General features: G+C 42.4%; 1 protein-coding gene across 5 annotated transcripts in view; it reads right to left on the reverse strand.

The window, feature by feature from the left end:
- The window catches only part of LOC142245033 (sodium channel protein type 2 subunit alpha-like), a 295,688-nt gene that overhangs the window by 181,903 nt on the left and 96,939 nt on the right, over positions 1-16,846 (reverse strand). For all 5 annotated transcript variants that reach the window (XM_075317276.1, XM_075317273.1, XM_075317275.1 and 2 more), the window contains exon 3: positions 5,651-5,771. In XM_075317276.1, coding sequence (XP_075173391.1) covers positions 5,651-5,771 — 121 coding nt within the window. The remainder of the gene's footprint in view (positions 1-5,650; positions 5,772-16,846) is intronic.

The raw sequence follows: 16,846 nt of genomic DNA on the forward strand, positions 1-16,846 counted from the left end.
TTAATTTTACGGAAATATAGAAAAAACACATATTTGAGGGTCTTCAATAAAAAAGGGGTCACTAAATTTAATTAAAATAGTAAAAACCGTACAGGTTGTGGCCTATACAGAATCTCTTTTTTCCCGAATGATATAAGACGTTTCAACCTCACCAAGGTCTGCTACTCCTGTGCTAGGAGTCTAATGAAGACAGTAAATCCTACTTCTACGACTGTATGAAAGTGATGGGGGAGCAGCTGCGGACTGCATAGCCCTTACAAAACAATCAGTGTCAATGTGATGACTAATGACCGCCCTGAGTATATTGTTAGACTGTCATAAATCAAGACTTTCACTAATGACTGATTACATCAACAGAAAAGGTAACGCCTTACAGGCATCGGAAACAAAATAAAAAAAATCAGAGGTACAAGAACATGCCCAAAAACTTGAAAGAGAATTTAGAAAAAAATCAGAGGCAGAAGAACATTCCCAAAAATTTGAACGAGGATTTCAACCCAAATTATTTATTTATAGAGATATTGGCATAGTTCAATTTCATTTTGGTAGCCATTTTGAATTAAACTTTTCCAGATGCTCCAAAGTCTTATTTATCAAAGAGAATCTGTTGCAGGTTTTTGCTATGGAATCTGAGAGCAGCATGATGTAGGTGAAAAAGCCCTGATTCCAGCGATGTGTCACTTTCTGGGCTACTAGCTATAGGTTTGATAAAAATCACAGTTTTAAGAGGAGAAGAATATTTTGGAGGACTAGTAAACATGCTGCCAGGTAGTCTTGACCCACCCACACCACTGATTGGCCGCTTTCTGCATATGAACAGCATACACATAAATCTACCAATCAGTGGTGTGGGCGGGGTTATACACAGTTCATCATCCAGAGGACTGTTACATCTGAAGCATAGAAAACAGGGTTTAATCAAAGCTGCAACACATTGTAAAATAAGTAAAATAAGGGGTCCCTGTCCCTTCATCATGGTGCATTCAGATGGGGTAGCATAATCCTGCAAATAGATTTCCTTAAAACACATAACCATTTTTATGTGCAGCATGGAAATGCTCTTTAAGGCTAAGTGCAAATAGAGGTTTTTGTTTTGTTTTTTCAGTTTTTTGAAGAGTGGGTTCAAAAAATGATTGAAAATTTGCTTTAATGACTTAAAAGACTCATACATTTCTGTTGTAAAAGCACTTTGCTGTTCATATGTTCAGTTTTTCGAGCATTTTTTTCTGCTCAAGGTTTTGAAAAACACTGTAGAAAATTAAAATTTTCTTATCACTTCCTTGAAGGGTCTCCTGATAGAAAAGGTCTCAAAACTATGCACTGTCTAATCAAAAGGCAGCAAAAAAGCTCCAGCAATAAAAAACACAAAACTCTTCCAAAATGCTTCAAGATTGTTTCCGGAAACAAAAAACTCCTTCTCTCCCCCCAAAAATGAAGGAGTCTTTCTTGATGTAATGCTCGCTGCTGGAGATGGTAAGGCAGGGAGCAGGAGTGGACCCAATGGACCACAGAGGGGACCCGGGCTTACCCTTTCATGGCAAGAGATTGACTAAGCACCCACCGAGAGACAGATGCCAGGTGCCACTCCCAGGGCAGTGACCGGGACTGTGGCAGCTGACTCTCAAGACAAGGACCAACACAGGTGCAGACAGGCAGAGTCTCTAGTGTAGACAGGGATCACCGGGTTTTCTGAGGGAGAGAATATGGCCAGGACGGACAGGCAGAGTCACTAATGTAGAAAGGGACCACAGGGATGGCTGAGGATAGCAAGGCCAGGATGGACAAGTACCGAGGCTACCGACAAGATGGGGGAACTGGAATAGGAAAATGTACACTGGTACGGACACGAACAACTAGTTAGCTAGGGAGCTAAACTCTAATTAACAACGTTGCTCAGGCACCTCCCCTAGTGGGAGAGTGCCCTAAGCACCTTGTGCTTCTCAGCCAGCAATAGGCTGAGAGGAATTTGCAGGAAATGGCGCACTGGCCCTTTAAGAGAAGGGCAGCTATGCGTGTGCACACCTTAGGCGCTCTCCCAGAGGACCTGTGGGGTGTGCATAGGCCCTGGGAGGAGTAATCAGGGAAGAACCACGTTGAGGACCGCACTTAAGCCAGGCTGTCCATGGCAATGAGTAAGATGGTGTCCCTACTAGGAAGAGCAATGCAGGGACTCCGGTGCTACACTTGAAACAGTTGCCACTTGAAAAACTTGTTTTTGAACACCCCTCAAAAACTGTCTACACATATCAAGTGGTAATTTATGTAAATTTAAAGTAAAAAATGGAAATCTTCTGTTCAGCAGGCATCTAATGCTCTATGTTTATGTAGACTCTGATGGATTTTCTCAGTTGAATTTAGAATATGAATTCTATGAACCTTGACCAAAACCAGGAAAACAATACATTTGCATACAAAAAGTGGTTGACCTTGGAAAAAAAAACTTTTTTAATGCAAATTTATAGATATTATAACTTGCAGTCTGCAGATTTTCTCAGGGAGAACTGGCATTCTACTCAACAGGAGTAAGTTTGCACTTAAAGGGCAGTTAGCATCAGAAAACAACCTGTTGTTTAAATCAGATTTTTGTGTTAAATGCATCTTTATCTTTTTTAATTTGTCAATTTTTTCCCTGTAACTTATTCTGTATTAAAAATAAACATTTGAAATCTTGCTATTTTCCCAGTAGCCACTAGCAAATATTTACACTCTAACTTCCTGTTGTTTCAGGAAATAACACATGTACATTAACAGCAATGGTCACACCCCTGACACCATCTGTTGTGCAGTGTCCTGCGTTGCACTTGCTGGGTGTGATGGCATTGTCAGACTCTGTTCACACTGCAGAGTTCTGACAAACTGCCTGGTATTCTGGGATAGTTTCACAGCCTGTCATGGGCATCAGCTGGTTCTGGCTTCACTCCTCTCCAGTACAGCGGGAGTTAATTCATGCTGGCCTGTGATCAGCTGCTGGGAGCTCCGGCTGCTGATCACCATCTCCAGCCTTTATAAGGTTCTGAATTTTGGGTCTGAGTGCCGGATATAGCTTTGCTTCCTGGTTCCTGTGGTTTTCCTCTTACATGTTGATCTACGCAGTTTTGTGTAGAGTGTGAGTCCTCCCCTTGTGTCTTAATACCCTACCCCTTTTGCTTTACTCCTCAGTTCACATACTGTCCCCCCTTTGTGTTTAAATGCAGTGTGTGCGAGTTTTCGTTTACCCTTGTCTGTGCCTATTTATAGGGTTTTGTGTACTGGGTTTCTGGCCCGCTCACTGGGTGGGGGAAGTAGTATCAGGACTTGGACAGGAGACAGGGCCACACTGGAGGCTCAAGCCTGACTACCATTGAGACTACCTCCGAGATAAGAGACAGCGCAGGAGTCCCAGTCTTAAGGGTACTTTGCACACTGCAACATCGCTAACCGATGATAGCAATGCCGAGCGCGATAGTACCCGCCCCCGTAGCACATGCGATATTTTGTGATAGCTGCCGTAGCAAACATTATCGCTACGGCAGCTTCACACGCACTTACCTGGTTGGCAAAGTCGCTGTGACTGCCGAAGAATGCCTCCTTCAAGGTGGCGGTGCGTTCGGCGTCACCGTGACGTCACTAATCGGCCGGCCAATAAAACTGGAGGGGTGGAGATGAGCGGGATGTAAACATCCCGCCCACCTTCTCCCTTCCGCATTGCCAGTGGACGGGGACGCAGGTAAGGAGATGTTTGTCGCTCCTGCGGCTTCACACACAGCGATGTGTGGAGCTGCAGGAACGACAAACAACATCGTACCTGCGGACACACCGACATTATGAAAATGACCAACGTGACACAGATCACCGATTTTTGACTGTTTCATGCTCGTTCATCTTTTCTCCTAGGCTTTACACGTTGCGACGTCGTTACCGGCGCCGGATGTACATCACTTTCGATTTGACCCCGACGATATTGCAGTAGCGATGTTGCAACGTGCAAAGTACCCCTTAGGGGTCAGCCTAGGAGCCCCAATTACATCGTGACACCATCTTTTGAATTGAAGCATCTAATGAGCATGTTAAAATATCATTATGAAGGGAGTTAGAGCAGGGGAGCTGAATAGTGGATCCTATGTTATCAGCTGTGTATAAGGGTGTTACCTGTAATCCTGTGAAAAGGTTTTGGTACCGTGTTAGCCAGTTGAAAAATTATTGAATCTTCTCAGAGAGAGGAACAAAATTATAATCTTGTGATACCTTTTAATGGCTAACTAAAATAAAATAAAGCGATGTTACAAAGCAAGCTTTCGAGACATCTCAGGTCCCTTCATCAGGCATGGTATGACATGGTATGGATTCTTCAGATATTTTGTCATACCAGCCTGATGAAGGGACCTGAGATGTCTCGAAAGCTTGCTTTGTAACATCGCTTTATTTTATTTTAGTTAGCCATTAAAAGGTATCACAAGATTATAATTTTGTTCCTCTCACTGAGAAGATTCAATAAACTGTAATCCTGTAATTGTAATCTTGCCTCTACTTGTAAGGAGCCTAATGAACATTCTTCCTCGAAGGACAGTAATTAGTTATCTAAAAAAGCCCCAGTGGCCCATGTGAAAACTGCAAGATTACTATTTTTTAATACAGATCATGATCTAAAAAAAAATAAACAAAACACAGCCAAAAAAAACAAAAACTCAACAACACGTATCACTAAAAAAAGTCATTTTTTGATTATATTAAAATTGAAATATAAATGTATTGCTAGATTTCTAGTACTGGTTACTTACGAATCAGGACAATTATTAGCTGGTTGGTGTGTGGCTTAGTTTGGCAGACATTCATCTATAAATTGTTTTTCAAGATCATTAGGTCAAATAGTAGACTAATACAATTGGTAAATAATTATATGGATAGAATAAATACATATTAGCTGGCTTGTCAATTATAACTATCTAATAATAATAATAATCACACAATAAAAATAGACAAGAAGGACACAGACAATATAAAGAATTAGAGTAGTTAACATCAAAAAGATAATAGAAAAACAATAAAAATGATGGACATTTTTCAAAATTAGAGCAGAACATGTTTAAATACTTTTTGTAGATATTTTGAATAATTATTTTGTACATTTTTTTTTCCATTTTTATGCACATTTGTTTTTATATTTGTTACTGGTCAAAAAAAATAGTAATGTTTGGTGCATTTTTTTATGCATTCTGTACAGCCTTTTTATGCTTCTTTATGTATTTCTTCTTTAGAAAGAAATTTTCTTCTGTATTTTTTTTAGAAAGTACAAAAAATAAAAAAAATGCACCGTGTGAATAAGATTTTTGCTGCATAAAAAAAGTTGTGTGAACAAGCCTTTATGTTTAAAAAAAAAAAATAAAAAAACCCACATATATATTTATATATATTTATATATATATATATATATATATATATATATATATATATACACATACAGTAGATATATATATATATATATATATATATATATAAATAAATAAAAGTATATATATATATATATATATATATATATATATAAATAAAAGTATATATATATATATATATATATATATGTATATATATAAATATATATATATAATACCTTATAGTTATAGATTCACATTTTAAAGTCGCAGTTATGGATGAATTGTAAGTATTAGTAAAGGATATGAATGTACCAAAATCTTTATTGAATATCTTCTAACGGGGTTGAAGGGAGTTAAAATGTACAAGGCAGACGTGGCACTAAAGCGGAAGAGTGTCTTCCCTCTATTCAATACTATAAAGGTCTAGACAGAAAGAAAACAGAAAAGTGTTAGTTTTAGGGTTACAGGAATAAAAAAAGAAACAATCAAATTAAAAGCAAATATAGTACAGTGATGCCAATGAGGATGACATGTGATTACTGAGGACGTGATTGGCTGCAGTGGTCACATGCCAGTATTGCACACCATTCCTGGCGGACTGTAAACAGAAACCAGCAGAAGGCAACCGGAACGTCTGCTCTGAATCGACAGGGGACTCAAATAGTGTTTGTTTAATCTTTGTGCTTCATAGAAATCTTGGACAATTCTATACTAAATATATAAACTAAAAGGAGTGAAGTATTGGCAAAAACTTGTAAAATGTTGAACCATGATGGACAGTGGCTGAAAATATGAAAGGTTATACATGACATTACACAAGTATATCAACAAGCAAAGAATAAGACAGCTATTTTTCGCTAACTTTCTGAAAGCATATGAGTAAGAGGCAGCAAAAAAACAGGACCAGACTATGTAGAAGTTGTTTGTACACTTTTACCATGGAGACACATCAGCCTACGTAGAAACTGTATACACAAAACAGCAGGACAGTTCAAATGAACAATATCTGCAAATTTTTATTTTTATTTGCAATGCATCATAGCGAAAAAAGAAAAGAAAAAATATTACAGCAAAAATGGACGACACTTTAACACGGCTTTTAGATTTATCAAAAAGGAGATCTATCTCTAGAATGGGGCCACATTGTTGTTATCTGAAATGGAAAGGTTGCTACTGGTGATGAGTGAGCACTACCATGCTCGGGCGCTCAGTACTCGAAATGAGCAGGTCGGACGCTCGGATGGGTGTGATTCGAGTACCGAGTATAATGGAAGTCAATAGGAAAAATCGAGAACTTTTCCAGAAGATCTTTCAGAAAAAATGGTCCTGTTTCCATCATACTTGGTATTCAAGTCGTGTCTAACGTGCTCATTTCGTGTACCATGCACCCAAGTATTGCAGTGCTCGCTCATCACTATTGATGAGTACCAAGCACTTGAGCATGGTAGTGCTCACTCATCACTAGTTACGAGTACCGAGCACCCGAGCATGGTAGTGCTCACTCATTACTAGTTACGAGTACCGAGCACCTGAGCATGGTAGTGCTCACTCATCACTAGTTACGAGTACTGAGCACCCAAGCATGGTAGTGCTCGCTCATCACTAGTTACAAGTACCGAGCACCCAAGCATGGTAGCGCCCACTCATCACTAGTTACGAGTACTGAGCACCCGAGCATGGTAGTGCCCGCTCATCACTAGTTACGAGTACTGAGCACCCGAGCATGGTAGCGTCCACTCATCACTAGTTACGAGTACTGAGCACCTGAGCATGGTAGTGCCCGCTCATCACTAGTTACGAGTACTGAGCACCCGAGCATGGTAGTGCTCGCTCATCACTAGTTACGAGTACTGAGCACCCGAGCATGGTAGTGCTCACTCATCACTAGTCATGAGTACCGAGCACCCGAGCATGGTAGTGCTCGCTCATCACTAGTTACGAGTATCTAGCACTCGAGCATGGTAGTGCTCACTCATCACTAGTTACGAGTACTGAGCACCCAAGCATGGTAGTGCTCACTCATCACTAGTTACGAGTACTGAGCACCCAAGCATGGTAGTGCTCGCTCATCACTAGTTACGAGTACTGAGCACCCGAGCATGGTAGTGCTCGCTCATCATTAGTTACGAGTACTGAGCACCCGAGCATGGTAGTGCTCTCATCACTAGTTACGAGTACAGAGCACCCGAGCATGGTAGTGCTCGCTCATCACAAGTTACGAGCACCTGAGCATGGTAGTGGTCGCTCATCACTAATTACCACACATGCAAGATTCTTCAATTTCAATTGTATTGCAGTTTAGAAAATTTCCATGCAAGTGTATTGGGAAATTTGGTAACGCCAATACAAACAGATGGAGATAACCGTGCATGCATGGTTAGCTTTCTGTTCCAGGCAGAAATAGATCTGGGTTCTGCCCATGGGACCTTCAAATGTCAGACATTGGTCACCTATCCTATGAAAATGGCATCAGATGAGATAATGTAGTTGTTGGAATAATATAAGAGGTTTATAAATTACAATTAGCAACAGTAGCTGAGAAATCAACTACAAATACAAATAAAAAAATTCTTATGGTGTAAAGTTTTTGAAGTGCATATGTCGCGGGCGGGGAGGAGGGTGTCAGCACACCGCGCTCACCCCTTCTGCTCGGGTCCGGCGGCTGCTCAGTGGTGGCTCGAGCCGTGGGCCGGATCCCGGGGGTTTCTTGAGCGGCTCTCCTCGCCCGTGAGTGAAAGGGGGGTTTTGGGATGTTGGGATAATGTCCGTGACGCCACCCACGGTTGTGGTGATGTGTAGCACCACCGCTGCTCAATGCGGGGATCCCGGGGATGGTGATGGGGAGCAGCCAGGTGTTGTGTTGCCCCTCCGTGGGTAGGGGTTGGTGATCCCGGGGCCCGGTGCAGGGCTTGGTGGGCGCAGGGACGCGGGGGCAGCGCTGTGCCTTGCGGCACTGTGGTACTCACTCAGCCTGAGACTTGGACACAGTTTGTACGGTAAACCAAACGGCTGGTAGGACGGTCCCACAGACGGCTGCTTTGCTTTCCCGGTAGGTGACGGTGATGTCCCTCTTCCTTGCACCTGTATGTACGGATAGTTGCGATGGGTCCCCACCGGTAACCCGCTCCCCGGCTTCAAGCTGGGCCGGAGGAGCACTACACTTTGCCCGCAGGCGCTGGCCCTCAGAGACTGGTGCCCTGGCGGTGGCGGTGCCTCTGTTGTACGGGTTGGGCTGTTGCCTTCAATCGGGACTTGGTTGTTGGGGGAATCTACGTCCCCTTCACTGACGGATTCGGCAAATTTGGCGACTCCTAGCCTTGCCGGGGTCCGAGAGGCCCCTGCCCTGGTGCTGACTGTCTTTCGGAACACTGCTCCAGACCACCGGGCACACAGCCAACGGGGTCCTTCCAGGAACTTCCAAACGGTCCCCCTCCAGACAGTCACCGCCGTCGCTGACCTTGCTGTTCTGGCCCTACACAAAGCTGGGCTCTCAGGCTTGCACACTCTGCTCTGTCACCACTTCTTGCTTTCCTCCTTTTCCACTTTTCTTTCCTTCACTTTCACTTCTCTGCTGTTTACTCTAGCCCTACCCGGGCTACCCTGCTGTTGACACAGGCTCACCCTGGGCTCATCTGCTTCTCTACTCAAGCCCTGCCTGGGCTAATCAGCCTGACACTTCCTGCCTCCAGAGCTGTGAGCTCCTTGGTGGGCGGAGCCAACCGCCTGGCCCACCCCCTGGTGTGCATCATCAGACTCCTGGAGGAAGGCAACAAGGATTTTTGGTTCAGCTTAGGTGTGCCTACCTGGGATGTGGGGTGCGGTGGTGTGTGACCTGTGTCCCCTGGCTTGCCCAGGGCGACACACATACTGTATATAAGTTTTCTTGAATTCAGCAATCTCGGGCCAGTAGTTCTTCTAGCCAACCCAATATTCTCAAAACATATATATGACTTTTTAAGTAGTCCCTAGGAATCTCCACCATTTTGCTGAGGTAGACCTGCAAGTGGAGGGAATAAAATATATCATGTAGAGAAATGTAACCTGTATGAACTTTTTGAAGAAACTAACCAGGGAAGACCTAAACTACTATGGAGGGTTTACTTATCTGAATCTAGGTCGGATTTTTTTAATTTTAAATCTATGTGCATAAAGGGAGCAAAAGTTTGCATGAAAGGGATAAAATAGTGTACTATTTAAAGCTGTTTACAGAACGTTCATGCTTCTCCGTTTCATGGCTATGATGTAGGCTCTTTTCCCACCATGTTTGAGCCTCCTCTGCTGGCTCCATTGGGGGAGTCTGTCTGGAGCTTCGAAAAATAGGATTCAGAAGAAACCCAGACTGAGCCATTAAATGCAATGAAGCAAATAGACTCTTAGGCTATGTGCGCACTAGAAATGTGAAGTTTCTCAAGAAAATTTCTTGAGAAACTTCTGGGAGTGAAAGATTTCCGGACCTCCGGAAAAAATCCGTATCAAATCCGCATGCGGATTAGCCGCGGATTAGCCGCGGAATAGCCGCGAATTTGCCGCGATTTTCCCGCGGGTGGTTCCCTGCGAATTTTGCAGGCTGTACTGCCGAAATCCACAGGGTACCTGCGGAAAAGATTTGACATGCTCATTTTCTCAAGAAATTTTCTCGAGAAATTCTTCTCAAGGAAATTTCTTGATAAAAATCCGCACAGTGCGCACAGCTATTTTTTTTTCTCATAGAATTTGCTGGGAAATGTCTGCACAAAGATTGCAGACATTTCTCAAGAAATTTCCGCGGCAAATCCGCGGGTAAATCCGCGGGTAAAACGCACTAGTGCGCACAGAGCCTAAAGTCTGCAGCTGGTGTCTATCTTTTATGTTGGACACAATAGCACAGTAAAAATAATGCTATTTTGTCCACCATAAAAGATGGATCTCGCCATAAAAAAGGTCAACTGGGGGCGAAAGTTGTGCAGACATTGGACTACATTTTCCTCATTATAAAGAAGTAAAAAAAAGGGAGTTACCACCATAACCAGTGACCTGTGACCCTACACAAGCCTTATCCATGGGTATTTAGAAACCTAGGTATCCACTCTCTATGAGTTGGTAGGTGTGAGTGGTAGTTTCATCATTAATGTGCACTTGTGTTGTCTTTGCCTTTATCAAGGGGATATGCATTGATGATGCAATAGTTTTGTGATCTGCGTTGATAAATATGGCTGCATTTTTTCTGCTATGTTTTTTGAGATGCATAACATGGTCACCTGTCTCTAAGGGATATATAACACAATTAACTGTCACTAAGGGATATATAACATGGCTTCCTGTCTGTCAGTGATAGATAACATGGCTGCTTGTGTCTTGGTGATGTATAACATGGCTGCCTGTCTCCAGGTAATGTATAACATGGCTGCCTATCTCTAGGGGATGTATTATATAACTTCTTATCTCTAGGTAATATATAACATGACTTCCTGTCTCTAGGTGATGTATAACATGGCTGCCTGTATCTAGGTAATATATAACATGACTTCCTGTCTCTAGGTGATGTATAACATGGCTGCCTGTATCTAGGTAATGTATAACATGACTGCCTGTATCTAGGTAATATATAACATGACTTCCTGTCTCTAGGTAATATATAACATGGCTGCCTGTATCTAGGTAATATATAACATGACTTCCTGTCTCTAGGTGATGTATAACATGACTGCCTGTATCTAGGTAATATATAACATGACTTCCTGTCTCTAGGTGATGTATAACATGACTGCCTGTCTTCAGGTAATGTATAACATGGCTGCCTATCTCTAGGGGATGTATTATATAACTTCTTATCTCTAGGTAATATATAACATGACTTCCTGTCTCTAGGTGATGTATAACATGACTGCCTGTATCTAGGTAATATATAACATGACTTCCTGTCTCTAGGTGATGTATAACATGGCTGCCTGTATCTAGGTAATGTATAACATGACTGCCTGTATCTAGGTAATATATAACATGACTTCCTGTCTCTAGGTAATATATAACATGGCTGCCTGTATCTAGGTAATATATAACATGACTTCCTGTCTCTAGGTGATGTATAACATGACTGCCTGTATCTAGGTAATATATAACATGGCTTCCTGTCTCTAGGTGATGTATAACATGACTGCCTGTATCTAGGTAATATATAACATGACTGCCTGTATCTAGGTAATATATAACATGGCTGCCTGTCTTTAGGTGATGTATAACATGGCTGCCTGTCTCCAGGTAATGTATAACATGGCTGCCTATCTCTAGGGGATGTATTATATAACTTCTTATCTCTAGGTAATATATAACATGACTTCCTGTCTCTAGGTGATATATAACATGGCTGCCTGTATCTAGGTAATATATAACATGGCTGCCTGTATCTAGGTGATATATAACATGGCTGCCTGTCTCTAGGTGATGTATAACATGGCTGCCTGTATCTAGGTGATGTATAACATGACTGACTGTCGCTAGGGCATGCATAACATGGCATGTTTCTTATAAAGTATAACATAGCTTACAGTCTCTAGATGATACACAACATGGCTTCCTGCCTCTAGGTGATATATAACATGGCTGCCTGTCTCCAGGTGATGTATAACATAACTGCTTGTGGCTTTGGCATACAAAACATGGTAGCGTGTTTCTTATGAAGTATAACATGGCTTCCAGTCTCTAGGTGATACATAACATGGCTACCTGTCTGTTGGTGATATATAACATGAATAAGACTAGCCACTGGTATAGTACCACAATCAAAAAATAAATCAGAGTAGCAAGCCGGGGTACAGAAATATAAAATTTAATTTTTAATAAATTTCCTTAAAAGGAAGCAAGAGATCCTTACTTCGTATAAAATGTTATCATAAAAAATGCCAGCCTAACAACAATTCCCCTTCAGCATGAGGAAAGTGGGGTTAACAAATAGCCAGAAAAAAAATTCCTAAAGATAACAAAGCTGTGGTATGCTAACCTATGCAATCTGTAAGCAAGGGTAGCTACCAGCAGTGAACTGGACTAGTACAGTACCACAGGGTCCAGAAAACACTGACTTAAGAAAAATGGAATGGTCTCACCCAAACGAATATGATCCATCCACCTTCAAAAAAGGATCCTCAAAACATCCTGGGCGTCCCAATGGTCCTTAACTGGACAGATCATTTGGTCCCCTTATTCTAGAGTTGAGGTGCTGGTTGAGGTCCTGGTGTCCCTGTTCTCCTAGGAGAACAGGGACACCAGGACCTCAACTCTAGAATAAGGGGACCAAATGATCTGTCCAGTTAAGGACCATTGGGACGCCCAGGATGTTTTGAGGATCCTTTTTTGAAGGTGGATGGATCATATTCGTTTGGGTGAGACCATTCCATTTTTCTTAAGTCAGTGTTTTCTGGACCCTGTGGTACTGTACTAGTCCAGTTCACTGCTGGTAGCTACCCTTGCTTACAGATTGCATAGGTTAGCATACCACAGCTTTGTTATCTTTAGGAATTTTTTTTCTGGCTATTTGTTAACCCCACTTTCCTCATGCTGAAGGGGAATTGTTGTTAGGCTGGCATTTTTTATGATAACATTTTATACGAAGTAAGGATCTCTTGCTTCCTTTTAAGGAAATTTATTAAAAGTTAAATTTTATATTTCTGTACCCCGGCTTGCTACTCTGATATATAACATGGCTGCCTTTCTCTAAGTAATATATAAAATGGCCTTCTATCTCTAGCTGACATATAACATGGCTGTCTTTCCGTAGCTGAAGTATAATATTGCTGCTTCTCTCTAGTTGATATATAACATGGCTTCCTGTTGTTAGGTGATGTATTGTAAGTGAGTATAGAAGCTGCCCACATCCCCCCTTGAAGACCCTGTGATTATATAATGCAATGCTATGTTTAAAATGTAGTTTTATCTATTTTGTGCCCACCAACTGTGAGTATGTAGTAGACAAGGTTAATAGTTGGGGACCGGCCCAGCTTTTGATGAATTACGTGCGCACAGAGGATACAACGCTTAAAAGTGCTGGAAGAGACAGTAAGCGCAAATAGGGTCTTATCCTAAAACACTGTTAGTAAAGGTGAGGGTAGACTCACCTGGTGCGGTTGTGAGAGTCATAACCACTGTAATGGCGTAAATACTGCTGCAGCAGAATCCACGTGGAGATGCAGTTCAAATATGGAGAGAAAAGGGTTAATAAACCGCGCTGCCGTAGAAAGGAAGATTCATGTAAAAGGAATGATTTTATATATCTACGCATTTCAAAGCCTTATGGCTTCTTCCTCAGGACAAATCGTATATGATTTGTCCTGAGGAAGAAGCCATAAGGCTTTGAAACGTGTAGACATATAAAATCATTCCTTCTACATGGATCCTCCTTTCTATGGCACGGTGGTTTATTAACTCTTCTCTCTCCATATTTGTGGGCACAGAGGAAGTAGCTTCTTGTTTATTCATTCAGATAGGTATAAGCATTGAGAAGTAACAGACCTATGGTCTTGCTGCTTGCAGACTTGCATAGAAATTATGTTGTGTGTGAAGAGGAGGATCACCATATATCAGATAGTACATTCAAAGGGAAGCAAAGGGTAAGTGGCGGCCAGATAAAAGACTAGTTATCGCTCAGGTGAGCAGCAGGATGAGGTTCTTATCTCAGGCCAGAAAGTTTAAAGAGAACTAAAGGTCCAGTCACACTAAGCAACTTACCAGCGATCCCAACAACGATAGGGATCGCTGGTAAGTTGCTAAGAGGTTGCTGGTGAGCTGTCACACTGCGACGCTCTAGCGATCCCACCAGCAACCTGACCTGGCAGGGATCGCTGGAGCGTGGCTACACGAGTTGCTGGTGAGCTCATCTGCAACCAGTGACCAGCCCCCAGTCTCCTAGTTACAGCACACATCAGGTTAATTAACCCGATGTGTGCTGCAGCTAAATGTGCACAGAGCAGGGAGCAGCGCACAATGCTTAGCGCTGGCTCCTTGCTCTCCTAGTTACAGCACACATCGGGTTAATTACCTGATGTGTGCTGCAGCTATCTGTGCACAGAGCAGGAGCCGGCAGCACAGGCAGTGAGAGCGGAGGAGGCTGGTATCAAAGGTAAATATCGGGTAACCAAGGACAGGGCTTCTTGGTTACCCGATGTTTACATTAGTTACCAGCCTCAGCAGAAGCTGGCTCCCTGCTCACTGCACATTAGTTGTTGCTGTCGCTGTCACACACAGCGATCTGTGCTTCACAGCAGGACAGCAACAACTAAAAAATGGCCCAGGACATTCAGCAACAACCAACGACCTCACAGCAGGGGCCAGGTTGTTGCTGGATGTCACACACAGCAACATCGCTAGCAACGTCACAAAAGTTGTTCGTTACCAGCGATGTTGCTAGCGATGTTGCTTAGTGTGACGGGGCCTTAAGCTGAAGGAAGGATTCATTATCGCACACATGAGGGTCTTAATAATACAATCTATACTAGATAAATAGCTAGGGTGTTGCCATGTAGGGACCTAAGGAGAGCTGAAGATGTTGTGGCACAGCATGGAGCGTGTATCACTCATCGAATGGACTTCGAGGACATTAGTGAAGCGTCTTATCAACGTACCTGAGCCAGAGGGTCCTCACAAACAACTGAAAGTTGAGAGTAGTTGTGAGAGGCCGTCCCGACACACATCGACCCTTACGACCCTCACAGGAAGATTCCTATAATGGTTGTAGTTATGTAGCATGTAATGGAAGTCATGTATATGGGAGTCTCACCCATGGAAAAGGTAGCCCCAACAATGTGCCGCTCACTGCCTAAATGGACCTCCGACGTGCATTTCGCGATGTTAGTTGACCGCTTCGTCAGGGAGAGACAAAGCGTTCAACTAACATCGCAAAATGCGAGTCGGAGGTCCATTTAGGCAGTGAGCGGCACATTGTGGGGGCTATCTTTTCCATGGATGAGACTGCAATATATTTTTGGGAACTCTATTTAGGACAATGTGGTTCATGGAGTCCATTGTAGACAGTAATACTTTGGTTAAATAGCGTGACAACTGTGTCTAAACAATTTATTCAATGTTCCATTTCCCCTTTGTTGTTAAATTGGTTATCTTCCCTGATTTCCCTGTACGGAACAGTTTGTTGTCTGCTTACCTTGGGATGGCTTATCCCCCTTTTCTTATAACATTATGTAGCACCTTGTTTTTAATGTGTATTTTTTCTAATATTCTTTATACTTTTTTGATTAACAAAAATATTTGCACTATAAGATATTTAATGCTCCTAGTGTTCTCCTTTGTTGTTATCCTATAATGGAGTGGCTTCATTATTAAAGATTGATAGACTTTTTGAGATGTTGTGCATTAATTCTATTCTGTTGTACTCAGTCCTGACCTGCCACATTTAACGGTATCCTGCGGTCATATTGATCGTCAAGGTAGTAGCAGAAACATCCAGCCAGGACCCCCATTTTCCTGTAGCGTATCCGGGTATGGATGATGTTCATCTCGCTCATGACTACTGCCTCTGCCCACATTACAGTATAACATGGTTGGGCTGTCTCTAGGTGATGTGTAACATGGCCTCCTATGTCTAGTTGATATATAACATGGCTGCCTGTCTCTAGTCAATGTATAAAATGGCCTATCACAATATGACGTAAAACATGGCCTCCTATCTCTAGGTGATGTATAACATGACTGCGTCTCTCTAGTCAATGTATAACATGGCCTATCACAATGTGTCGTATAACATGGCCTCCTATCTCTAGGTGATGTATAACATGGTTGCCTGTCTCTAGGGGATGTATAAAATGGCTGCCTGTCTCTAGGCAATGTATAACATGGCCTATCACAATGTGACGTATAACATGGCCTCCTATCTCTAGGTGATGTATAACATGGTTGCCTGTCTCTAGGGGATGTATAAAATGGCTGCCTGTCTCTAGGCAATGTATAACATGGCCTATCACAATGTGACGTGTAACATGGCCTCCTATCTCTAGGTGATGTATAACATGGTTGCCTGTCTCTAGGTGATGTATAACATGGCTGCCTGTCTCTAGGCAATGTATAACATGGCCTATCACAATGTGATGTATAACATGGCCTCCTATCTCTAGGTGATGTATAACATGGCTGCCTGTCTCTAGGCAATGTATAACATGGCCTATCACAATGTGACGTGTAACATGGCCTCCTATCTCTAGGTGATGTATAACATGGCTGCCTGTCTCTAGGCAATGTATAACATGGCCTATCACAATGTGATGTATAACATGGCCTCCTATCTCTAGGTGATGTATAACATGGCTGCGTCTCTCTAGTCAATGTATAACATTGCCTATCACAATGTGACGTGTAACATGGCCTCCTATCTCTAGGTGATGTATAACATGGCTGCCTGTCTCTAGGCAATGTATAACATGGCCTATCACAATGTGACGTGTAACATGGCCTCCTATCTCTAGGTGATGTATAACATGGCTGCCTGTCTCTAGGCAATGTATAACATGGCCTATCACAAT

Source organism: Anomaloglossus baeobatrachus, chromosome 7, assembly GCF_048569485.1.
Source record: "Anomaloglossus baeobatrachus isolate aAnoBae1 chromosome 7, aAnoBae1.hap1, whole genome shotgun sequence".
Lineage (NCBI taxonomy): Eukaryota > Metazoa > Chordata > Amphibia > Anura > Aromobatidae > Anomaloglossus > Anomaloglossus baeobatrachus.